At 38.5% G+C, this 27,772-nt stretch overlaps 1 protein-coding gene across 1 annotated transcript in view; it reads left to right on the plus strand.

The window, feature by feature from the left end:
- The window catches only part of RAB3GAP1 (RAB3 GTPase activating protein catalytic subunit 1), a 110,740-nt gene that overhangs the window by 21,844 nt on the left and 61,124 nt on the right, over positions 1-27,772 (plus strand). The window contains exon 4 of the mRNA XM_049889229.1: positions 27,231-27,363. Coding sequence (XP_049745186.1) covers positions 27,231-27,363 — 133 coding nt within the window. The remainder of the gene's footprint in view (positions 1-27,230; positions 27,364-27,772) is intronic.

The raw sequence follows: 27,772 nt of genomic DNA on the forward strand, positions 1-27,772 counted from the left end.
CTGGATTTTATACATTTTATTTGAGGGAGGATTAATCTGACCAAGCTACTTCACCATTACCAGAAACTCGAAGTGCTGGGAAATGATTTTAAGAGGGGAAGAAGTGGTAATTGCTGAGCATCAGCTGTGGTACCATGCACTGTAATAGGGACTCTGTCTGTTAACCTATTTAATCTTTGGGCAGATTTCAGTGATGAGATATTACCTGTGTTTTGTAGACAAGAAATGAGGCTTTGGGTAATTTTAGTCATTTGTCCAGTACTGTTCTACTAGTAGGTGGAGTAAGCAGAATTAAACCTAGATCTTGCTTGCCTTCAAAACCCATGTTACTTCTGTTTTACTCAGAGTATTAGAATAGATTGCTAAGGCATGTTTTGGAATTTTACTGTCTCGGGGCTTAATAAAATAGATAAAAGTCTAGGGTAGTATGGGTATGATCGTGCTTGAAGGCAGGGGAATTAACCTTTTAAATTCCTTTTAACCTTGTATGTGATTCTGGTAACTAGCAAGAATTATAAATACTGTATGAGATGTTAAGTTTAGATATGTCATGATCTTGCAATAGACTATTTGGTCAGTGTTACTGACTCTTATCCCACTGAAAAATTATAGATGAAGAATCGTTAACTTCAGTATGCAAATAGAAAAACAATAACTACAGTAGTAGTGAAATGAGTTCAGATTTTTCATACCCACTCAGTAGACTGGAATGACATTTGCTGGTACTTTATTACTTGAAGCTCATATGGCAAATTTAAAATAACTTTGAATTATAGGTTTTTATTAGTTTGAAACAATTCCTAAACTAAGTTATTATAACAAGAAAAACTTGGGGTTGATACTAGCATTATAAGCAATGTAGGTCACTTTATTTATGTTCTCATGGACCATTGAAGTGTTTTCTGGATATTACAGTGAGGAGAAGAGCCCTGGTGGTGCAGTGGTTAAGTGCTTGGCTGTGAACCAAAAAGTCAGCAGTAGGGACCCCCAGCCATGCTGCTGGGGAAAGATTTGGCAGTCTGCTTTCATAAAGATTACAGCCTTGAAAACCCTATGGGGCAGTTCTGTTCTGTCCTGTGGGGTCACTAAGAGTTGGAATCAACTGTATGGCAGTGGGCTTATGGTGAGGAAGTAGAGATTTTTTAAAGTTGAAGTTTTTAGATACTACAGATTGGTGAAAATGCAGTGTTTCTGAACTGAATAAAAGCAACAATGAGCTGCCTACATCTTTTTTTTAAGACTAGGACTCTATTCTTATATTCCCTATTCTTTCAAATTGGAAGTTTTTGTTGTTACAGTTTTTATTATCGTGAGGTAAAATGACAGGCGATATCACTGAGAGGTAGCATAGCATAGTGGTGAAGAGTAGAACCAACCTGTTGCCTGCAAGTCACTTCCGACTCATAGCGACCCTGTAGGACAGAGTAGAACTGCTCCATAGGGTTTCCAAGACTGTGATGTTTACAGAAGCAGACTGCCATATCTATTCCTGTAGAGCAGCTGGTGGGTTTGAACTGCCAGCCCTTTCAGTTAGCAGCTGTGTGCTTAACCACTGTGCCACCAGGGCTTCTTTTGTGGTGAAAAATATGGGTCCTAATGTCCTACTTGCCAGGCAGTCCTTGGAAACTCTATGGGGCAGTTTTCTACACTGTCCTATAGGATCGCTATGAGTCGGAATCGACTCAACAGCAACGGGAGTGTCCCATTGCTTGTGTTAGAATTCTAATTCTACTGCTCACTTGCTTTGTGGCATTGGGCTGTCTCAGCTAGTTTTAGCCATTTTTGTTATTATTTTAATTATAATTACCTCTTTCTAATAAAATCATTCACAAAATTATATTTGCTTAAGTGGAGTGGAATGTTAAATAAAATTACTTAACACATTTTTGTGATGAAAACAATTCATTGTTTCTGGAGAGCACCTGGCTGTTAGGGAAAAAAAGCTTCATGTAATGCGTTCTGGCTTTTTTAGCTCAGGTTTAATCTGGAATCCATGAGAGATATTTGTAAATGTTTTTAGTTCTGTCATCTCCTAGTTCTTACTTCCTTTTGTATATTTTAAGAGAGTTTTTTGCTTGCAACACAATACTCTTTCAGTGTGCTAGGTAACATTTTCAGTAGTCATTACAAATTTGACTTTGAACTTTAGTTATTATAGGACACGTAGCATTAAAGCAAGTAGAATTAAAATATTTCTAAACAAACAAAAAGCGCTAGCCAAAGCCATTTACTCACTTATTCTTGTTCTTAATTGCCGTTGAGTCTTTTCCAATTCATGGTAAGTCCACATGCACAGAGTAGAATTCCTCCATAGGGTTTTCAAGGCTGCGTTCTTTTGGAGGTAGACTGTCAGGTCTTTCTTCCAAGGTGCGTCTGAGTGAGTTTGAACCACCAACCTTTTAGCTAGTAGTTGAGTCCTTAACGATTTGTGCCACCCAAGGACTTGATTCACTTGTTTTAGGCACTATTTCATGCAATATAATTCTCTACAACGTAACTCTAAAGAATACCACAAATATGCTATGTGAGCTATTTATAAATTAATACTCCATTTCATTCACTTATATCTTAACACTAAATTTGCTGTAAATCATATTTTATTATAACAAATGTGACAAAAATATTTTTAGCAAAAAATAAATTAACAAAGCCATAGTCATTTAAGGAGGATTTTTGCCAATTAAATCTCTATTACTATGACTTTTAACCTTTTTTTCCTTCTAGAATACAAACAGAGGTTATGGCCCAATACCATTAGTAGTAGTTCATTTGCTAATTCATTTATTACATACACATAACACATTGCCTGATACATTGTATGTGCTTAGTAAATGTTTGCTGATCGGTTAACTCCCAGAATGTGTGAATAAACCCTTTGAATTTGTTGTGTTTACCATCTTTCCATAAATAAAATACAGTGAGAGCCTGAACTTGATGGGCCTGCCTTGTTTTTGTGGGTATCGCAAGCTTTCTACCTCTGACAGGGTGCAGGCTTACCACTTTTCTGTTGCTCTCCATTAGTGGAAAATATTTGAGTTTTCCTTCTCTCACAGGTTTCTACCATATGCAGGTCCTGGCTTTTGCAGGTTTTACTGTACTGTGTACAAGCTCATATTTAATTGCCTGGGGTTTTTGTTAAAAGTGATTGGTGCAACTTTAAATAATTTTACTAAAGGTAGAAAGTTTTTTCCAGATTGTCTGGTACATTTTAAAGTAAGTATTTTCTTTTTCCACCTTCAATTTAATAATTGTTTTACTGAATTTTATATATACTATAATCAGCAAGCTTTATGAATGATGTTTTTAAAAATGCATTTGTAAAAATGGTAGAGAATTTCAATTGGATTTTTCCATAGGGGGAAAATATTTATGTTTCCAGAGTAGCACACAAAAGCTTTATTAAGTTTTTCTCCCTACTTCTGGGCTATGTCTTTTTCAGCCACTTCCTTTTGTTCATTTGTTTTATTCATTCATTCATTCGTAGAGTGCCTACCATATGTATCAGGAGTTGTTCCCCTACTTCCAAAGCAACCTTTCCCCCCTACCTTCCCTCACCTCCAAGTTGTTAAATCTTTTACCCCTTTGCTCTACAGTCATTTTATTCAACCCTCAGCTGTCAGTGTTCTCTCTATTCCTCCCTCCATGAAAGGCGTAACCAGTGACTTGGAGCTGTTCAGGAAGCTAATTCCCAGCCAGGTTTCTGAACTCAGTTGTATAAGAAAATTATAATGAAAGTTAGGTTTTTAGCATGTTATTAGAATTAGAGTTTTAAGGTTCATTAAAAAACAGAACCAGTGGGAGGGAGGGAGGGAGGGGTGGGTGGGGTGGAGGGGGTGGGTAGGGTGGATGGATGGAGAGGTATTTACTTCAAGGAAATGGCTCACGAAATTGTGGGGGCTGACAAGTCCCAAATTCTTAGTTCAGGCATAGCTTTCATCAGATACCCAAAGGAGCCCTTGACCCAAGAAAAGTTAAATAAAAGCTATTGTTTTACATTTTATTTTGTATACATTTATTTATTATTTCTAAAGTTAATATGTTTGGTTTTGGTGGAATACATACCCAGAAGCTTGCTTGAACACGAGCTTTCAGGATGGTATATCATGGAGACTACAAGTCTGTGTGGTAGCAAGAAGAAACCAGAGCTTCTGTGCACTCAAGAAATCTGCCTTTAGAGGCTTCCCTGTATAATCACTGGGGTACTGTCCTTCCTGACTGCCTTTTTTGCTCACCTTCTCCTACTGCTGCCCTCTCTACCTTCTCCTTCCCATTTCCTCTCTCTCTCCTTTCCAGTGTATTCAGAGAAATCTTGCTAAGCAAATGTTGCCATTATGTCATCAGCCAGCACAGAAGCCTTCAGTGGCTCCCTGTTGCCTCTAGAGTGAAGTCTAAACTCTTAGGGGTCATATTCCTAGGCCTCTGTTGTCAGATCTCTTATTTTTCTTCACTGTCTACGGGAAACTTCAACTGAATTGGGCTATTTGTTCCCTAAATATGCCATCCAGTTTCCTGCCTCAGAGCCTTGTTTGTTCTTCCTTGCTGTATCCTTTAAAAGCTAACTGGGATCCAATATTCTGCATGAATCTATTTCTGACTCACTTAACTGGCACTTATCCAACCATCTTCTGAAGTTCTGACTCATTGATTGTTCTCACTGCTTGTATTCTTTCCACTAGAGGTTAAGGGGGTGGGGAATATATATATATGGAGAGAAATAAAAAGTGTATATATATATATATATATATATATATATTTTTTCCCCCTTAGCCTCTAGTGGAAAGAAAAGGGCCATACTGGATCAAATTCTAGCTTTACCGCTTACTGATATGGTAACCTTGGACAAGTTTTTTTTTTTTTCCCTAATTTTTATTGTGCTTTAAGTGAAAATTTACTAATCAAGTCAGTCTCTTATACAAAAATTTATGTACACCTTGCTATATACTCCTGCTGTTCTCCCCCTAATGAGACAGCACACTATTTCCCTCTACTCTGTTTTCATGTCCGTTTGGCCAGCTTTTGACCCCTTCTGCCCTCTCATCTCCCCTCCAGACAAGAGCTGCCTACATAGTCTCATGGGTCTACTTGATCCAAGAAGCTCACTCTTGACCAGTATCATATTCTGTCCCATAGTCCAGTACAACCCCTGTTTGAAGAGTTGGCTTTGGGAATGGTTCCTGTCTTAGGCTAACAGAAGGTCTGGGGACCATGACCACTGGGGTCCATCTAGACTCGGTCAGACCATTAAGTCTGGTCTTTTTACAAGAATTTGAGGTCTGCATCCCACTGCTCTCCTGCTCCTTCCGGGGTTCTCTGTTGTGTTCCCTGTCAGGGCAGTCATTGGTTGTAGCTGGGCACCGTCTAGTTCTTCTGGTCTCAGGCTGATGTAGTCTCTGGTTTATGTGGCCCTTTCAGTCTCTTGGGCTCATAATTACCTTGTGTCTTTGGTGTTCTTCATTCTTCTTTGTTCCAGGTGGGTTGAGACCAGTTGATGCGTCTTAGATGGCTGCTTGCTAGCATTTAAGACCTTAGATGCTACTCTACAAAGTGTGATGCAGAAAGTTTTCTTCATAGATTTTATTATGCCAATTAGGTGTCCACTGAGACCATGGTGCCCAAACCCCCATCCCTGCTACGCTGGCCTTCGAAGCATTCAGTTTATTCAGGAAACTTCTTTGCTTTTGGTTTAGTCCAGTTGTGCTGACCTCTCCTGTATTGTGTATTGTCTTCCCCTTCACCTAAAATAGTTCTTACCTACCATCTACTTAGTGAAAACCCCTCTCCCTCCCTCCCTCCCCACTCTTGTAACTGTCAAAGAATATTTTCTTCTTGGACAAGTTTTTTAATCTCTGAACGTTTTTCTCATCTCTAAAATAGGGACGGTATTATATCACAGTTTTATGAGATTGTGTATATTCCCATGCGTATGTACATACTTATGCATTAATTATTTGGCTTAGTAGGCACTCAGTCAATGTTAGTTTCTATTCTAAAAGGCAAGGAGTGAATCTGTACAGTCTGCTTTTACATTTTAAAAGTGTTTATAATGAACTTCAGGTGTGTGCAAATGAATTAGTTAAAAATCCTTGGCAGATGTACATAAATGTGATATGTATCCAACCAGATGAGAAATTCATATATACATATATACAGATGAAGAAGTCAGATCAGAGATAAAACACTAGGACTTAAATAGTAAGCCAGGCTGGCTCAGAAAGGAATGTAGGCTTTGACTGATGACGCAAGCACAAGTACCAGTTAGAGCTAAGTGCCCTACATGACACTAAGGTTACTTCTTCCTCTAAAGAAGACTTACGGGTGGTGCAAATTGTGCTCTGCTACTAACCTAACAGCATTGTGAACCCATCCAGCAGTGCTGCAGAGAAAAGGCCTGGTGGTCTACTTTTGTAAAGACTACAGCCACAAAAACCCTATGGAGCAGTTCTACTCCGTAATGGGGTCACCATGAGTTAGAATCGACTCGATGGCAGCGAGTTTGGGTTTTTTTTTTTATTATTTGTTTAATCAATGTATTTTATGTCTTCTTGAATCTACCTAGCTAGGTCTCTTCCCTGAGTATTAGCCTGTTATATTTGGTGTAGCTCACTTACAGTTGGCTGTGTCTCTTTGCAGTTTTAGGTTTGTAGAAAAATTCTGCAGAAAGTACAGAGAGTTTCCATATAACCCTTTTCCACCTGCACAGTGTTACTTCTGTTATTGACGTCTTGCATTCATGTGGTACATTTGTTATATGTGATGAGTCAATGTTGATACACTATTATTAACTGGTCTGTAGTTTACATTAGGGTTCATTCATTGTATTGTGCAGTCCTGTGGGTTTTGACATACACATAATGTCGTGTGTTCACCATTTCTGTATCACAGAATAATTTCACTGCTCTAAAAATTCCCCATGTTCCAAATATTCATTCCCTCCCACCCCTTTCAACCACTGATCTTTTTATTTTCTATATAGTTTTGCCTTTTCCAGAATGTCATATAGTATGTAGCTCTTTCAGACTGGCTTCCTTCACTTAGCAATATGCATCTAAGATTCCTCCATGTCTGTTTATAGCTTAATAGCTCATTTCTTTTTACTGCTGAAAAATACTCTGTTGTATGGATGTATCACAGTTTGTTTATATCCATTCACCTATTGAAGGACAAACATCTTGGTTGCTTACAATTTTTGACAGTTCTGATTAAAGCTGCAGTAAACAGTCCTGTGAAAGTTTTTGTGGGGACATACATTTTTAACTCATTTGTGTAAATACTTAGCAGCGTAATTGCTAGGTCACATGATATGCTTATGTTTAGCTTTCTAAGAAAATGTCAGAATGCCTTTCAAGGTGACTGTACATTTTGCATTCCCACCAACAGTGAGCTAGATTTTTTGTTATCCACGTCCTTGGCAGCATTTGATGTTGTGAGTGTTTTGGATTTTAGCCATTCTAATAGATGTGTAATGGCATTTCAGTGGTTAAGAGCTCAGAAATTCACCAGGTACTCCTTGGAAACAGTATTGGGAAGTTCTACTCTGCCCTATAGGGTTGCTGTCAGAATCAGCAAGTTATTTATTTTATTTAACTCCTTTAATGACACATTGAGTATTTTTTCATACACGTTTATATTTCAATAAGGCAAACAGTCAAAAGGATTTCTTCTAGCAATAGATGGAATTGGAAAAGGAAACTTTCATTTAGGTTTACACCAGTGGTTCAATACCCTGCCTGCACATTAGAATCACGTGCAGATTCTCATTTAGCTGATCTTTGTTGTTACCTCGTATCAGTATTTTTTAAGCCTCCTAGATGATGATAACGTGTGGTTAGGTTGAGAACTACTGCTTTGTACTACCACTCAAAGAGAACTGCTCAAAAGAAAAAAAGTTCCACTATTATGTATGCTTTTCCATAGTTTCCTCCTTTTCAATAATGTGTTCATTTTGTAATTGGAATAAAACAGTAACTTTTTAAAAATGGAAGATTATATTTTTACATGGTATATGCTAAGATGTGAAATTTGTAGCTAGTAAATCCTAAAAATGGTTGTGTTTGAATGTTACAGAAAACATCTTTGTCCAGTAAGACAAAGAGCTTACTGGGATCTATCAATTTGACCTTACCTGTGCAATGAGGAAATACATTTCACCAAGAACTCAGTGTAGAGACAGATGTATACACAGAGCTCATAGGGAATATCTTTGGGATAGGGTGGTGTACTATTTCAGGTTGTTAGACTAAATCACGGTGTTATCCAGTTATATGATAATATGCTATACTGGTTGTTTTTCATCACTTCTGGGCTATATGGGGCTTATGAATACTGAAAAAGGCAATTCCTTAGATATTTATTAAGCATGTAAAAAAGCACTGTTAAATACTGAGCTAAAGACATGAGTAGAGCGTAGCCTTTGTACTTCGCAATCTAATAAAGGAAGAAACATGTAAATTAATAAAATAAGATGCCATTGTAGTGATGTGAATAAGATACTAAGAAGGAATTGCTAACTGCCTGGAGATAATCAAAACAGATTTTCTATAGCTTTAACATTTAGATTGAGTCTTAAAGAATGAATAGAAGTATGCTAAAAGAATAAAGTGGAAAACAGGATGAATAGCCTCTGTACAAGTGTGAAAGAGAAAGCACACATCTAGGAGAATACAAGTTGTTAGGCATAATTGGAATACAGATAGCTGTGGGTGGTAAAGCTGGAAAGGATTGGGGCCAAATCTGTGGGCTTTGTATTTCTACTAAAGTGGGTACATGGCACTCTTGGAGGTGCTGGTGATGAGTCTTTTGTGTATTATAACTTCTAATTATATTACATTTACATCCATTTTAAAAATTTAATTTTGTTTAAGTATAATGTACGTTCTGCTGCTATTCATAAGGTTTTCACTGGCCTATGCTTTTCAGAAGTAGACTGCTGGGTCCTTCTTCCTAGGATAATTGATAATTACTGGCAATTGGAATGCAAAAGCTGTAAACAAAGAAGAAGGATCAGTAGTTGGAAAATATGGCCTTGGTGATAGAAACAATGCCGGAGATTGAATGATAGAATTTTGCAAGACCAACGACTTGTTCATTGCAAATACCTTCTTTCACCAACATAAACGGCGACTATACACATGGACCTTGCCAGATGGAACACACAGAGATCAAATTGACTACATCTGTGGAGAGAGACGATGGAAAAGCTCAATATCATCAGTCAGAACAAGGCCAGGGGCCGAGTCAATTGCTCATATGCAAGTTCAAGCTGAAACTGAAGAAAATCAGAGCAAGTCCACAAGAGCCAAAATATGACCTTGAGTATATCCCACCTGAATTTAGAGACTATCTCAAGAATAGATTTGGCACATTGAACACTGGTGACCGAAGACCAGACGAGTTGTGGAATGACATCAAGGACATCATCCATGAAGAAAGCAAGAGATCACTGAAAAGACAGGAAAGAAAGAAAAGACCAAGGTGGATCTTAGAGGAGGCTCTGAAACTTGCTCTTGAGCGCCAAGCAGCTAAAGCAAAAGGAAGAATTGATGAAGTAAAAGAACTGAACAGAAGATTTCAAAGGGCCTCTCGAGAAGACAAAATAAAGTATTACAATGACATGTGCAAAGAGCTGGAGATGGAAAACCAAAAGGGAAGAACATGCTCAGCGTTTCTCAAGCTGAAAGAACTGAAGAAAAAATTCAAGCCTCGAGTTGCAATAGTGAAGGAGTCCATGGTGAAAATATTAAACGATGCAGAAAGCATCAAAAAAAGATGGAAGGAATACACAGAGTCATTATACCAAAAAGAATTAGTCGATATTCAACCATTTCAAGAGGTGCCATATGATCAGGAACCGATGATACTGAAGGAAGAAGTCCAAGCTGCTCTGAAGGCATTGGCGAAAAACAAGGCTTCAGGAATTGATGGAATATCAATTGAGATGTTTCAACAAACAGATGCAGCGCTGGAGGTGCTCACTTGTCTATGCCAAGAAATATGGAAGACAGCTTCCTGGCCAACTGACTGGAAGAGATCCATATTTATGCCTATTCCCAAGAAAGGTGATCCAACCAAATGTGGAAATTATACAACAATATCATTAATATCACAGGCAAGCAAAATTTTGCTGAAGATCATTCAAAAACAGATGCAGCAGTATATTGACAGGGAACTGCCAGAAATTCAGGCCGGTTTCAGAAGAGGACGTGGAACCAGGGATATCATTGCTGATGTCAGATGGATCCTGGCTGAAAGCAGAGAATACCAGAAGGATGTTTACCTGTGTTTTATTGACTCTGCAAAGGCATTTGACTGTGTGGATCATAACAAACTATGGGTAACACTGTGAAGAATGGGAATTCCAGAACACTTAATTGTGCTCATGAGGAACCTTTACATGGATCAAGAGGGAGTTATTCGGACAGAACAAGGGGATACTGATTGGTTTAAAGTTAGGAAAGGTGTGCGTCAGGGTTGTATTCTTTCACCATACCTATTTAATCTGTATGCTGAACAAATAATCTGAGAAGCTGGACTATATGAAGAAGAACGGGGCATCAGGATTGGAGGAAGACTCATTAACACCCTGCGTTATGCAGATGACAGAACCTTGCTTGCTGAAAGTGAAGAGGACTTGAAGCACTTACTAATGAAGATCAAAGACCACAGCCTTCAGTATGGATTACACCTCAACAGAAAGAAAACAAAAATCCTCACAATTGGACCAGTGAGCAACATCATGATAAATGGAGAAAAGATTGAAGTTATCAAGGATTTCATTTCACTTGGATCCATAATCAACAGCCATGGAAGCAGCAGTCAAGAAATCAAAAGACGCATTTCATTGGGCAAATCTGCTGCAAAGGACCTCTTCAAAGTGTTGAAGAGCAAAGATGTCACCCTGAGGACTAAGGTGCGTCTGACCCAAGCCATGGTATTTTCAGTTGCATCATATGCATGTGAAAGCTGGGTAATGAATAAGGAAGACCGAAAAAGAGTTGATGCCTTTGAATTGTGGTGTTGGAGAAGAATATTGAATATACCATGGACTGCCAAAAGAACAAACAAATCTGTCTTGGAAGAAGTACGGCCAGAATGCTCCTTAGAGGCAAGGATGGTGAGACTGCGTCTTACATACTTTGGAAATCTTGTCAGGAGGGATGAGTCCCTGGAGAAGAACATCATGCTTGGCAGAGTACAGGGTCAGCGGAAAAGATGAAGACCCTCAATGAGGTGGATTGACACGGTGGCTGCAACAATGAGCTCAAGCATAACAACGATTGTCAGGATGGCGCAGGACCGGGCAGTGTTTCGTTCTGTTGTGCATAGGGTTGCTATGAGTCGGAACCGACTCGACAGCACCTGACAACAACATAATATACATAATATATCAAGGACAGTAATACATACTTTATGAACGAAAATATACATATATAGAGGTGTAACCTCAAATTTTTACTGATAGAATACATGGCGAAAATCATCTAGGGACCACTGTTATGGATTAAGGGAAGCTGCTGAAGGGTTTTAAAGAAGGGAGAAAATGATACCTGTTAGGCATTTTAGGAAGATAAGTGATAAGGAGACCACTGGAAAGATACCGTGAAGGGCTTCACTAAGGCAGTGATCTTCATCTTGCTGAGGCCTTGAAACCTCCAGTGTTCTAGTTCAGTATATATATTAGATACTTAAAGTTTATTGAGTAGGTTGAGAGAAAAGTAGAAAGAATTGTTACATCCAAAGTATGATCATGTTCAATACAATATTGGTCTTGTGAAATTGTCATTATTTGCTTTTCTTTTGGAAAAAGAATAACTTTCTCTTGCCATCCCCTCATTTTTCTCTGATTTTTTGGTCCTATTTCCTTATCCCCCCCCACCCCTTAATGCTATTTTACTGATTTTTTTCTTTATTGAGTTATAATTTACATGAAGTAAAATGTGCAGAACTCAAAGTGTACAGTTTGATTTGACAAATCTATGTACCATGTTATTACTATCCAAATCAAAATGCAGAAGTTTTTTTTTTTTAACGTACTTTAGATGAAGGTTTACAGAGCAAATTAGTTCCTTATTAAAAAATTAATGCACATATTGTTTTATGATATTGGTTGCCAACCCGATGACATGTCAACACTCTCCCTTTCTTGACCTTGGGTTCCCCATTACCAGCTTTCCTGTCCCCTCCTGCCTTGCCATCCTTGCCCCTGAGCTGGTATGCCTGTTTAGCCTTGTTTTGTTTTATGGGCCTGTCTAATCTTTGGCTGAAGGGTGAACCTCAGGAGTAACTTCAGTACTGAGTTAAAAGGGTGTCCGGGGGCTGTACTCTTGGGGTTTCTCCAGTCTGTCAGACCAGTAAGTCTGGTCTTTTTTTGTGAGTTAGAATTTTGTTCTATGTTTTTCTTCAGCTCTATCTGGGACCCTCTATTGTGATCCCTGTCAGAGCAGTCAGTAGTGGTAGCCAGGTACCATCTAGTTGTGCTGGACTCAGTCTGGTAGAGGCTGTGGTGGTTGTGGTCCATTAGTCCTCTGGACTAATCTTTCCCTTGTGTCATTGGGTTTCTTCATTCTCCCTTGCTTCAGATGGGGTAGGAGCAGTGGAATATCTTAGATGGCTGCATAGTAGCTTTTAAGACCCCAGACGCTACCCACCAAAGTAGGATGTAGAACATTTTTGTTATAAATGGTTTTGTGCCAGTTGAGTTAGATGTCCACAGAGACCATGATCTCCAGCCCGCAGCCCAGCAGTTTGGTCCCTCAGGGAATCTCAATGTGTCTCTGAAGCTTCCAGCACCTTGCTTTGGTTGAGGTGTGTTGACTTCCCCAGTATTGTCTACTATCTTACCTTTCACCAGTTACTACTTATCTATTGTCTAGTTAGTGTTTTTGCCTTCCCACTCCCCCCACCCCCAGTAACGCCCTGGTGGCGCAGTGGTTAAGTGCTACAGCTGCTAACCAAAAGGTCGGCAGTTCAAATCCACCAGGTGCTCCTTGGAAACTCTATGGGGCAGTTCTACTCTGACCTATAGGGTCACTGTGAGTTGGAATCGACTTGACGGCAATGGGTTTAGTAACCATCAAAGATTGTTTCTTTCTGTTTGTAAACCTTTTCATGAGTTTTTTAAATAGTATTCTCATACAGTATTTGCCCTTTGTGATTGACTTATTTTGTTCAGCATAATGCCCACCAGATTCCTCCATGTTGTGAGATGCATTGCAGATTCATCATTGTTCTTATTGTTGCTTAGCATTCCATTGTGTGTATGTACCATAGTTTGTTTATCCATTCATCTAATGATGGGCACTTAGTTGTTTCTATCTTTTTGCTATTGTGAATAATGCTGCAGTGAACATGGGTGTGCATAGGTCTAGTCATGTGCTGGCTCTTATTTCTCCAGGATATGTTCCTAGTAGTGAGATTATTGGGTCATATGGTATTCCTGTTTCTAGCTTTTTATCCATTCTGCCACTCTCTCTGTCTCTTTATTGGTGCATTTAGTCTGTTTACATTTGGTGTAATTATTGATAGGTTTTTTTTTTTTATGAGTACAGTGCTGTCATTTTTATGTATTTTTTGTGTGTGTTGACAATTTCTTCCACTTAATTTTATGTGCTGAGTCGTTTTTCTTTATGTATTTTCTTTTCATTGTTGTTGATTTCGTATTTGCCAGGTGTTTTGGTTACCTTAATATTTACTTCTGTTTTTCTGAGTTAAAGCCAATCTTTAATTTCTTTTTATCACCTTGACTTTCTCTCCATAGGAAAGATCTATGACTACATTATTTATTCCCTCTTTTTTTGTTTTAATGTCATATTTTACATATTGACATCTCTGTTTCCCTATTTTCAGTGTTTTAGCTTTAATTTATTTTGTGACTTCCCTATCTGGGTTGATATCTGGTTGTTCTGTCCTGTGGTCTAGTCTTGGGTTGTTATCTGATGTTAATGGATTTTCTAACTGGATGACTCTCTTTAGTATTTCTTGTAATTTTGGTTTGGTTTTTACAAATTCCCTAGACTTCTGTTTATCTAGAAATGCCCTAATTTTGCCATCATATTTGAGAGACAAGTTTGCTGGATATATAATTCTTGGCTGGCAATTTTTTTTACTTCAAGGCTTTATGTATGTGACCCCTTTGCCTTCTTGCCTGCATGGTTTCTGCTGAGTAGGCTGGGCTTAGTTGTATTGACTCTTCTTTGTAGATGACTTTTCATTTTCCCCTAGCTGCTCTTAAAATTCTCTCTTTATCTTTGGTGTTGGCACGTTTGTTTATAATATGTCTTGGTGAGTTTTCTTTTGGGATCTACCTTGTGTGGGGCCTGATGTGCTTCTTGGATAGATTTCTTCTCATCTTTCACAATATTAAGGGAAGTTTTCTGCTAACAAATATTCAACAATTCTCTGCATTTTTTGTTATCTGCCCGTTCTGGTACTCCAGTCACTTGTAGGTTATGCCTCTTGATAGACTCCCACATAATTCTTAGGGTTTCTTCATCTTTTTAAATTCTTTTATCTGGTTTTTCCTCAAATAAATTAATTCTAAGTGCTTTGTATTGAATTTCACTAATTCTGACTTCTGTTGCCTCCATTCTGCCCCTATGACTTTCTACTGAGTTATCTAATTCTGAAATTTCATTGTTAATCTTTCGGATTTCTGCTTGCTGTCTCTCTATGGATTCTTGCAGCCTGTTAAACTTGTCATTACGCTCTTGTATAACCTTTTTAAGTTCCTCTTGCTTTGTCTTTGTATTCCTTGGCTTGTTCTGTGTTTTGCCTGATCTCCTTCCTGATCTCTTGAGGAGCTCTGTATATTAATCTTTTGAATTCTGCCTCCGGTAATTCCAAGAAATTATCTTCCTCCAGGAGGTTTCTTGATTTTTTGTTTTAGGAGCTTGCTGAAGCCATCATGGTCTGCCTCTTCATGTGATTTGATATAGACTGTTGTCTCTGAGCCATCAATAAGTTATTGTATTTATTTATGTGTGCTTACTGTGTCCTAGCTTCTTGTTTTTGATATGCCCAGATAGGCTGGTTGTGTCAAATGTCAGAAGTTTGCCATTCCACCTTATAGCTAATCCCAGTTGAAAATAGGCTTCAGGTATATATCCTGATGTACTGTGCTACTGAGGGCCTATGCTATTGAAATGGGCCCACACAGGTCTGTGCAAAGGTGAAAGGCATTCAGAATCCATGGACCCATTATGCCTGTGCTTAGGCAAAGGGGCTGTGCCTGCTCTGCGTTCCCAGTTTAGGGGAACTGGCAGATTATTTTTTCCTGTTTGATTATTTCCCTCTCCAAAGGTGGAAGAATGGCTCAGGGCACGCAATGGGTCCTACTTCCGGCCCAGGGGATGCAGCAGTTGCTGAAGCTGGCCTGGGACCTGGTGCATAGTGGGGAGGTGGTAGGTAAATGGGAGAGAGGTTCTTCCCAAAGGAGATATTTTTCGATCCGCGCCGTAGGTTAATACATGTACTTATCTTTTGCCAATCAAATGCCACTTCTTTCTGGTTCTGGAGGCTTGAATAGACTCTCTGCCCCTCGTTCTCTCCCAATGTGGAAAACGCATCCCAAGTGCTACTGCTTGCCTCACCGCACGTGCCAGCCAATCCAGCCTGGAGGGTGCTGGTTCCCACCAGGTCAGGTCTAGCAACTCCTTGTTGCATCTGAACTGTCTCTCCCTCCCCCTGCCTCTCAGTCCAATTCCTCAACTTTGCTTTGATGTTCAGGGCTCCTAGATTGACATATAATTTGTCATAGCCAAATTTTTTTCCCCAGTCTGTAGGCTGTCTTTTTACTCTTTGATGAAGTCTTTTGATGAGCATATGTGTTTAATTTTTAAAAGATCTCAGTTATCTAGTTTATCTTGTAGTGTTTCTGTATTGTTATAGTTTGTGTTCTATTTATGGCATGTATCAGGGCCTCTAGGGCTGACCCTATTTTTTCTTCTATGATCTTTATTGTTCTTTGTTTTGTATTTAGGTCTTCGATCCATTTTGAATTAGTTTTTGTGTATAGTGTGAGGTATGGGTCCTGTTTCATTTTTTTACAGATGGACATTAAGTTTTGCCAGAGCCATTTGTTAAAAAGACTGCCTTTTTCCCATTTAATGGACTCTAGGCCTTTGTCGAAGATCACTTTTAGGCCTTTGTCGAAGATCACATGACCATAGGTGCTTAGATTTACATCTGGGTTCTTGATTCTATTCCATTGGTTAGTGTGTCTGTCATAGTACCAGTACCAGGCTGTTTTGACTACCTTGGCTGTATAGTAGGTTCTGAGGTCAGGTAGTGCGAGTCCTCCTACTTTATTCTTCTTCTTCAGTAGTGCTTTACTTATCCAGGGCCTCTTTCCTTTCTATATGAAGTTAATGATTAGTTTTTCCATCTCATTAAAGAATATTTTTGGTATTTGGATCAGGATTGCATTGTATTTCTAGATTGCTTTGGGTAGAATTGACATTTTCACAGTGTTGAATCTTCCTATTCCTGAGCATGTTTGCTTTTCTCTTTATGTAGATCTCTTTTGGTTTCTTGCAGTAGTGTTTTGTAGATTTCTTTGTATAGGTCTTTTACATCCTTGGTTAGATTTATTCCTAAGTATTTTATGGTTACTCTCTTTTGTGTCATGTCTAAGAGATCTTAGCCTATTGAAGGTTGTAAAGACAATCTTTTTGTTTTCTTCCATGTGACTTTCTAATTGTTCTAGGACCATTTGTTCAAAAGAACATCCTTTCTTTCACTGAAATGCTTTGGTACCTCTACTGTAAAATCAAGTCACCACACAAGTGTGAGTCTATTTCTGTACTCTCTATTATTTTTCGTTGACCTATTTTTCGTTATGCAAATCCTACACTGCCTTTATTACTACAGATTTATAGTAAGTCTTGAAACCAGGTAGGGTATTTATTTATCAAAATTCTTTTAGCTATTTTAGGACTTTGGATTACCGTATTAATTTTAGAATCAGTTTGTCAATTTCTATGACTTCTGGGATTTTGATTGGGATTGTATTGAATTTATACTTCGGTTTGGGGAAAATTGACATCTTAATAGTCTTATGTCTTCCAATCCATGAACCTGATGTATCTGTTATGTCTTTTATTTCTTTCAGCAATGAAGTTTTGAAGTTTGCTTTGGTAGAGTTCTCACTCATCTATCATTAAGTTTATTCCTAGGTATTTGATTTTTTAAAAAATTTTTATTGTGCTTTAAGTGAAAGTTTACAAATCAAGCCAGTCATATAAAAATTTATGTATATCTTAACTATGTACTCCTAGTTGCTCTCCCCCTAATGAGATAGCACACTCCTTCCTTCTACTCTCTATTTTTGTGTCCATTCGGCAAGCTTCTGAACCCCTCTGCCCTCTCATCTCTCCTCCAGACAGAAGCTGCCCACATAGTCTCGTGTCTACTTGATCCAAGAAGCTCACTCTTGACCAGTATCGTTTTCTATTCCATAGTCCAGTCCGAGCCATGTTTGAAGAGTTGATTTTGGGAATGGTTCCTGTCTTGGGCTAATAGAAGGTCTGGGGACCATGACCTCTGGGATCCCTCTAGTCTCAGTCAGACCATTAAGTGGTTTTTTATGAGAATTTGAGGTCTGCATCTCACTGCTCTCCTGCTCTCTTAGGGGTTCTCTGTTGGTTCCCTGTCAGAGCAGTCATCAGTTGTAGCCAGGCACTATCTAGCTCTTCTGGTCTCAGGTTAATGTAGTCTCTGGTTTATGTGGCCCTTCCTGTCTCTTGGCCTCATAATTACCTTGTGTCTTTGGTGTTCTTCATTCTCCTTTGCTCCAGGTGGGTTGAGACCCATGGATGCATCTTAGATGGTCACATGCTAGTATTTAAGACCCCAGACACCACTCTACGAAGTGTGATGCAGAATGTTTTCTTAGTAGATTTAATTATGCCAGGTGACTTAGATGTCCCCTGAAACCATGGTCCCCAAACCCTGCCCCTGCTATGCTGGCCTTCAAAGCATTCAGTTTATTCGGGGAACTTCTTTGCTTTTGGTTTAGTCCAGTTGTGCTGACCTCTCCTGTACTGTGTGTTGTCTTTCCGTTCACCTAAAATAGCTCTTATCTACTGTCTAATTAGTGAAAACCAGTTTCCTTCCCTCCCTCCCTCTCTCCCCACTCTCGTAACCATCAAAGAATATTTTCTTCTCTATTTAAATTATTTTTCAAGTGCTTATAATAGTAGTCTTTTACAATATTTGTGCTTTTGCTGCAACTGACTAATTTCACTCAGCACAATCCTTCCAGATTCCTCCATGTTATGAAATGTTTCACAGATTCGTCATTGTTCTTTATTGATGCATAGTATTCCATTGTATGAATATACCATAATTTTTTTATCCATTCATCCAATGATGGGCACCTTGGTTGCTTCCATCTTTTTGCTGTTGTAAACAGTGCTGCAGTGAACGTGGGTGTGCATATATCTGTTTGTGTAAAGGCTCTTATTTCTCTAGGATATATTCCAAGGAGTGGGATTGCTGGATCATATGGTAGTTGTACTTCTTATTGTTTAAGGACGCGCCAAATCTATTTCCAAAGTGGTTATACCATTTTACATTCCCACCAGCTGTGTATAAATGTTCTAGTCTCTCCACAACCTCTCCAACATTTATTATTTTGTGTTTTTTGGATTAATGCCAGCCTTGTTGGAGTGAGATGGAATCTCATTTTGTTTTGATTTGCATTTCTCTAATGCCTAATGATCATGAGCATTTCCTCACGTATCTGTTAGCTACCTGAATGTCTTCTTTAGTAAAGTGTCTGTTCATATCCTTTGCCCATTTTGTAATTGGGTTATTTGTCTTTTTGTAGTTGAGTTTTTGGAGCATCATGGAGATTTTAGACATCAGACGTTGATCAGAAATGTTATAGCTAAAAACATTTTCTGAGTCTTTAGGTAATCTTTTTACTCTGTTGGTGAAGTCTTTGGATGAGCATAGATGTTTAATTTTTAGGAGCTCCTAGTTGTCTAGTTTCTTTTCAGCATTGTTAGTAATGTTTTGTATAATGTTTATGCCATGTATTAGGGCTCCTAGCATTGTCCCTATTTTTCCTTCCATGATCTTTATTAAGATTTTATATTTAGGTCTTTGATTCATTTTGAGTTGCTTTTTGTGCATGGTATGAGGTGTGGGTCTTGTTTCATTTTTTTGCAGATGGATACCAAGTTATGCCAGCACAGTTTGTTAAAGAGACTGTCTTTTTCCCATTTAACTGACTTTGAGCCTTTTTCAAATACCAGCTGCTCGTATATGGATAGATTTGTGTCTGGATTCTCAATTCTGTTCCATTGGTCTATGTATCTGTTGTTGTGCCAGTACCAGGCTGTTTTGACTACTGTGGCGGTATAATAGGTTCTAAAATCAGGTAGTGTGAGGCCTCCCACTTTGTTCTTCTTCTTCAGTATTGCTTTACTTATTTGGGGCCTCTTTCCCTTCCATATGAAGTTGGTTATTTGTTTGTCCATCTCATTAAAAAATGTCAGAGGAAGTGGGGCCAAGATGGCAGAAGAGCCAGATGCTTCCTGCAATCCTTCTTACAACAAAGACCTGAAAAAACAATGAAATGATTATACTTATGACAAGGTAGGAGCCCTGAACATCAAAAGCAAAATTAGAAGACGGACTGTGCAGCAGGGGAAGGGAGAGACGGTTCAGAAGCGGAGAGAAGTCACCAGACCTCAATCACTGGGATCCCTCAGGCACCATTCCCAGGAGCGATGGTGGCGGGCTGGTAGTAGCGTTTGGCCGCAGTTTCCCCAGGGAGAAGTGCCAGCCTTGCAGCCTACTTACACGTGGAACCAGAGAAGAACAGCGCTCTCGGCAAAAGCTAAGTACTCGCGTATATTTCACTGCACCCCCAAACCAGCTCCAGTGGCTGTTGATTTCCCTGGGCCTGAGATAGGCCCTGTTGAGCACCCACAGCCTTCCTCCCGGCCTTGGAGAAGGAATAAATTTACAACTGGGGTAAGAGATAATTTGCTAGTTCCACTAACTGGTGGAGCTCAGGACAGAAGCGGCTCCTGTCCAGGCATAAATGGTCCGTGGACTTTGAATACGTTTCCCCCCTGCCCTGGACCTGCGTGGGCCTATTTCAGGAGAATAGGCCCTTGATGGCAGACTACAACAGTTTCTGCCGTGTGGTGAAGAGGTGGGTGTTTGATATTTGACACCGCTTTGCCTATTAAACAGGGTCCTCACCTACCCACATCAGGGGCCAAAGGACTGGTAGCTCCACTCAGGTCATCCAGCCACCTGTGATGCATCCAAGGATAACTGGTACCTCCCAGTCCTTAGAACCAAAAGCATTGGGTGCCCATGGCCCATCTGCAGAACCCACCCACCCGTATGCTGTAGGGAACTGGGACACGCTTTCCTCATAGACAATCGGGGGATGGTTGTCAGGCCCCTGCCTTGTTCAGAGTGTGACCCCTGCTGCAACCAGATAGTGGTACCTACACCAATCACCCCTGCCTCTCTCAGACTGTAGAGCAGAGCCTGTACCACATATTTGATGATCAGCTACCTGGACACCTGAGCTGAATTCATACAAGAAGACTGAATGGACTCCTAGACTGATATACCTGATAACAGCTCTAGCCATCTAGTGACAGGATGTCGGAGCTTCAAAGGTGAACATAACCAAGCTAGCTTACTCAAGCAACCCATTTGGGCATATCAAAACAAAACAAAGCAAGAAGCTAGGATGCAATAAGCAAACATAGAATAAACTAATACAATAACTTAAAGATGGCTCGGAGATAACAGTCAATATCAAGTCACATAAAGAAACAGACCATGATGGCCTCAACAAGTTCTCAAAACAAAGAATCAAGGGATTTCTGGATGAAGGTGAATTCCTGGAATTACTGGATACAGAATTCAAAAGATTAATATACAGAACTCTTCAAGACATCAGGAATGAGATTAGGAAGGAAATCAGGCAATACGCAGAACAAGACAAAGAACACACAGATAAAGTACTTGAAGAAATTAAGAAGTTTATTCAAGAACATAATGAAAAATTTAACAAGCTACAAGAATCCATAGAGAGACACCAATCAGGAATTCAGAAGATTAACAATAAAATTACAGAATTAGACAACTCAGGAGAAAGTCAGAGGACCAAAATTGAGCAAGTGGATGGCAGAATTGGTGAACTTCAAGGTAAAGCACTTGGCACCAGTATATTTGAAGAAAAATCAGATAAAAGAATTAAGACAAATGAAGAAACCTTAAGAATCATGTGGGACTCTATCAAGAGAAATAACCTACAAGTGATTGGAGTATCAGAACAGGGAGGGATAATAGAAAATACAGAGAGAATTGTTGAAGATTTGTTGGCAGAGAACTTCCCTGATACTGTGAGAGATGAGAAGATATCTATCCAAGATGTTCATCGAACTCCACATAAGGTAGATTTTAAAAGAAAGTCACTAAGACATATTATAATCAAACTTGCCAAAACCAAAGATAAAGAGAGAATTTTAAGAGCAGCTAGGGATAAACGAAAAGTCACCTTCAAAGGAGAGTCAATAAGAATAAGCTTGGACTACTTGGTAGAAACCATGCAGGCAAGAAGACAATGGGATGATTTACATAAAGCACTGAAGGAAAAAAAGTGCCAGGCAAGAATCATATATCCAGCAAAACTCTCTCTCAGATATGAAGGTGAAATTAGGACATTTCCAGATAAACAGAAGTTTAGGGAATTCGTGAAGACCAAACCAAAACTACAAGAAATGCTAAAGGGAGTTCTTTGGTTAGAAGATCAATAATATTGGGTATCAACCCAAGACTAGAACACTGGACAGAGCAACCAGATGGCAACCCAGAAAGGGAAATCACAAAAATAAATCAAGATTAAAAAACCCTCAAAACAGGGAAACAGTGACATTATTATGTAAAAGAAGACAACATTAAAACAATAAAGAAGGAGTAAGAAATGTAGTCATAGATCTTTGATATGGAGAGGAACACAAGGTGATATAAAGAAATACAAGTTAGGTTTAAACTTAGAAAAATAAGGGTAAATATTAAGGTAACCACAGAGGAGACTATCCTACTTATCAAAATAAAATACAAGAAAAAAATACTCAGCAGAAACAAAATCAGCAACAATGAATAAGAGGAAAAGACAATATATAAAGATAAACTACTCAGCACAAAAAATTAAGTGGGAAAAAGAGACTGTCAACAACACAAAAAAAGACGTCAAAATGACAGCACTACACTTAATACCTATCTATAATTATGCTGAATATAAATGAACTAAATGTACCAATAAAGAGAGAGTGGCATAATGGATAAAAAAAACACGATCCATCTATATGCTGCCTACAAGAGACACACCTTAGACTTAGAGACACAAACAAACTAAAACTCAAAGGATGGAAAAAAATATATCAAGCAAACAAGTATCCAAAAAGAGCAGGAGTGGCAGTATTAATTTCTGACAAAATAGACTTTAAAGTTAAATCCACCACAAAGGATGAGGAAGGACACTATATAATTGTTAGAGGGACAATGTACCAGGAGGATATAACCATATTAAGTATATATGCACCCAATGACAGGGCTTCAAGATACATAAAACAAACTCTAACAGCATTGAAACCGAGATAGTGCCACAATTATAGTAGGAGACTTCAACAAACCACTTTCGGTGAAGGACAGGACATCCAGAAAGAAGCTCAATAAAGACACAGAAGAGCTAAATGCCACAGTCAACCAACTTGACCTCATAGACATATGCAGAACACTCCACCGAACAGCAGCCATGTGTTCTTTTCTAGTTCACATGGAACATTCTGTAGAATAGACCACATATTAGGTCATAAAGCAAGCCTTTGCAGAATCCAAAGCACTGAAATATTACAAAGCATCTTCTCTGACCATAAGGCCATAAAAGTAGAAATCAATAACAGAAAAAGCAGGGAAAAGAAATCAAACACTTGGAAACTGAACAATACCCTGCTCAACGAAGACTGGATCATAGAAGACATTAAGGATGGAATAAAGAAATTCATAGAATCCAAAAAGAATGAATGAAAGTGCTTCCTATCAGAACCTTTAGGACACAGCAAAAGCAGTGCTCAGAGGCCAATTTATATTAATAAATGCACACATACAAAAAGAAGAAAAGGCCAAAAATCAAAGAATTATCCCTACAACTTGAACAAATAGAGAGCAACAAAAGAAGCCCTGAGGCACGATAAGAAAGCAAATAATAAAAATTAGAGCAGAATTAAATAAAATAGGTAACAGAAAAACAATTGGAAGAGTTAACAAGACCAAAAGCTGGTTCTTTGAAAAAATTAACAAAATTGATAAACCATTGGCCAAAATGACAAAAGAAAAACAGGAGAGGAAGCAAATAACCCAAATAAGAAATGAGATGGGCGACATTACAACAGACCCAACTGAAATTAAAAGAATCATATCAGATTACTATAAAAAATTGTACTCCAACAAATTTGAAAACCTAGAAGAAATGGATGATTTCCTAGAAACACACTACTAAAGTAATACAAACAGGTAGATCAACTAAATAGATCTATAACAAAAGAAGAGATTGAAAAGGTGATCAGAAAATTCCCAAGAATAAAAGTCCTGGTCCAGACGGCTTCACTGCAGAGTTCTACCAAACTTTCATAGAAGAGTTAACGCCACTACTGCTAAAGGTATTTCAGACCATAGAAAAGGATGGAATACTCCCAAACTCATTATGAAGCCAGCATATCTCTGATACTAAAACCAGGTAAAGACATCACAAAAAAAGAAAATTACAAGCTATATCCTCATGAACTTAGATGTAAAAATTCTCAACAAAATTCTAGCCAATAGAATTCAAAAACGTATCACAAAAATAATTCACCACGACCAAGTGGGATTCATTCCAGGTATGGAGGGATGATTCAACATTAGAAAACCAATGTAATCCATCATATAAATAAAAACAAAGGACAGGAACCACATGGTTTTATCAATTGACTCAGAAAAGGCATTTGACAAAGTTCAACACTCATTCATGATAAAAACTCTCAGCAAAATAGGAATAGAAGGAAAATTTCTCAGAATAATAAAGGGCATTTATACAAAGCCAACAGCCAACAACTAGGCTCGGGGGCGGGAGTGTGGTCAAATATATGCAAGTACTTAGCTTTTGCCAAGAGCGCCATCCTTCTCTGGTTCCACAGGTGTGAATAGGCTGTGCGGCTGGCTGTTTCACCCTGAGGCAACTGCGGCCAAGCACTCCCAGGAATGGTGCCTGGGAGATCCCAGAGATTCTGGTCCGGCAACTCCTTTCCGCTTCTGAACTGTCTCTCCTCCCTGCCGCTCAGTCTGTTTTCTAACTTTTCTTTGATTTTCAGGGCTCCCAGGTTGTCATAAATATAATCGTTTCACTTGTTTTTTCGTGTCATTGTTGTAAGAGGGATCAGCAGAAGCATCTGGCTACTCTGCCATCTTGGCCCCGCCTCCGATATTTGATTTTTTTAATGTTAAGTAATTTGCAAATTTTACTTTGTAGTTGTTTGCTGTTAATTTGTAAAAATATAGATGGTTTTTAATGTATTGACCTTCAATTCCACAACCTCACCAGTTAGTTTTAGTAGTTCATAAATTCATTTGGGTATTCTATATACATAATCAGGTCAACTGCAACTACAGAGAGTTTTAATTCTTTTCCAATCTGTATGCCTGTTTTTTTTTTTAATTACTGCACAGACCGGGACCCTTAGAGATTATTTTTAAATAATTACTAGATTTAATTTTGATGAACTAGAGTTCTCACTTCAGGTTCTAATAGTAAATGTATACTGTACTGAGATTTGGTATTTATTTAGTTTATATGGTAGATGACAATATCATAATACAACTGAAGGAGGGAGGTTAGACTGTTGTTTTTCATTTGAGCTAAATTACCTTGAAAAGCCTGTTTTGGAGACAGAATCAGGATGTTTTCTCTTTATTGAAGACAACCAAATCCTTGAGATAGACCTGTTGGTAAGGTTGACAGTAGTACCCAGAATCTAGGATTAGGGTCAGTCGGTGTCTCTGTATATCATTAAAGTAATATTTCAGCTGTACCGCAAGCTCGAGAAGGGGACTTATGTCTCCTTCTCTGGACTTTTCTCCTGTCTTAGTCATCTAGTGTGCCATAAAAGAAATACCACAAGTGGATGGCTTTAACAGAGAGAAATTTATTTTCTCACAGCCTAGTAGGTTACATGTCCAAATTCAGGGCATTAGCTCCAGGGGAAGGCTTTCTGTCTCTGTTGGCTCTGGTGGAAGGTCCTTGTCCTCAATCTTCTCCTGGTCGAAGAGCCTCCAGGCATATGGCCCCCGTGTCCAAAGGATACACTCTGCTCCTGGTGCTGCTTTCTTGCTGGTATAAGGTCCCCAACTCTCAGGGATGTGACCTGGGTAAGGGTGGTGTTACAATCCCACCCTAGTCCTCTTTAACATAAAATTACAGTCACAAGATGGAGAAAACCACAGAATACTGGGAATCATGGCCTAATCAAATTAATATATACATTTTGGGGGGGGGGCATAATTCAATCCATGACATCCCCTTTCCATATTTTAGCCATATTTGCTTTATATTGTGTTTTCCTCTTAGCAAATCAAGCTCTTATGTATACCATAAATTACTTAGGGCCGCTTAAGACGTAGGATGTGGGCCACATATACCTTAATTTAACACATTAACCTCACTTTAAGGAAAACCCACATACAAGAATCATGGTTTATGATATATATCTTAACATAAGATATATCATCTTTTCTTCTAATAGTACAATTGATGTTTGATGTAGTTACATAATAAGATGCCTGGTGTTGTTAGTTGCCGTCATGTCGATTCCGACACATGGCGACCTCGTGTTACTGAGTAGGAGCGCTCCATAGAGTTTTCTTGGCTATAATCCTAATGGAAGCAGATTACCAGGCCTTTTCTTCTGTGGTACTGTTGGTGGATTTTAATTGCCAATCTTTATGTTAACAATCGAGTGCAAATTGTTTGTGCCACGTAGGGCTCTTGCTGTTGCTATCGAGTCAATTCCCACTCATAGAGACCCTATAGAACAGAGTAGTACTGTCCCATAGGGTTTCCAAGGAGCGGTTGGTGGATTCGAACTGCTCACCTTTTGGTTAGCAGCTGAGCTCTTAACCACTGCACCACCAGGGCCCTTAGAACATTTAAAATATGATTTAACTTAATTCAGAATTATAAATAAATTGTCAGGAACACATATAAAACATTTGAGTGCTATGCATTATATACATCCATGAAAATATTTTTTAAAAATTCAGTAATTTATGGAATCATTGCTTACATATTTTCTACCTAGTTTGGAACTATCTCTGTGCTTGGCAAGTGGTATGGTTGGTATTCCTACTTCATGTGGCACTGTGCTGTCATGAGTGTTTACCTTCCCACTGGAAAGAGTAACTATGGGAGATTTGAGGCCTGGGGAAAAAAATCCTCCTTTACAGTTATTTATATAAGTAAGGGGTTCTTTGGAAGTCTTAATTAAAATGTTTTCTATTTAAGAAGTTCTGTTTAAATGAAAAGATTTGAATGCCAAAGCTTGATAAGAGCTTGAGGAAACCTGTTAAATAAGTACTACAGATAATCACTACATTTAAATTGGTTGTACAGACTGCTTCCTTATGAAACAGTTACTGATCAGCAGTGCTGTGTGCTGTAATATATAGTGATGTTATCAGATTTGAAACTTTTATAATGAAAATGTATTTTTTCAAATGTTTAAAATTTAATGAGTAATTATGAAATATTATGTTTAAATGTAATTTTCAGTTAAAGTAACTAACAGAGATTCTGCTGTCGGTAGAGAGGTTTTATTTGCATGTGGAGAGGCATGAAATTAATTTTGTTTTCATGATTTTATGGACAGACTCATCTCACAGAAAAATTATTTGGAAACTATAATTTTGTAAGTCACTTAATGGCTACCTTTTTAGGGAAATTTCCTATTTAAAGGAATACTGTGATACATACTTTTTAAATAGATTCCTCTTGGTTTTATTCACATGTATATATTTTTTCTTTATTATGTGGAGGATAGCTGCTATAGGATAAAACTTTCAGATTAATTGACAGAAAAAGGGAAAAATTCCTGTGGTTAGTAAACGTAATGGTAACTGTTGAATACTTTAAGGTTGATGCTCTTGCATTTTATTTTTAAATTCAGGGTATATTTACTTCTGGCACATGGGAAGAGAAATCAGATGAAATTGCCTTTGCTGACTTCATGTTTTCAGTCACTCATCATTATCTTGTACAAGAATCCAGCGATAAAGAAGGAAAGGATGAATTATTAGAAGGTAAGTTTTTACTGTGTGAATTTTAACTCTTTAACGGTGTTTGTAATTTGGAATCATGAATTTAATTCTCTTAATTCAGCAGTAGCCTCTGGAAGTGTTTTACACGTGCAGACTTGTTTCACCACATCTCAAGTAGAGTATATCTTTTCAAAGAGTTACAGTATACTCACTTTAAGATTAATTAACTCAGCACATATTTATTGAGTACATAACACAAGCTAAAGGTTCCTGGGTGGTGCAGACAGTTTGCTCTCAGCTACTAATTGAAAGATTGGCAGTTCAAATCCACCCAGTGGCACTGTGGAAGAAAGGCCTGGTGATCTATTTCCGTAAGATTACAGGCATTGAAAACCATGGAGCGCAGTTCTACTCTGACACACGGGGTCACCGTGAGTTAGAATTGGCTCTA

Source organism: Elephas maximus, chromosome 6 (genome assembly GCF_024166365.1).
Source record: "Elephas maximus indicus isolate mEleMax1 chromosome 6, mEleMax1 primary haplotype, whole genome shotgun sequence".
In the NCBI taxonomy this organism is placed as follows: domain Eukaryota; kingdom Metazoa; phylum Chordata; class Mammalia; order Proboscidea; family Elephantidae; genus Elephas; species Elephas maximus.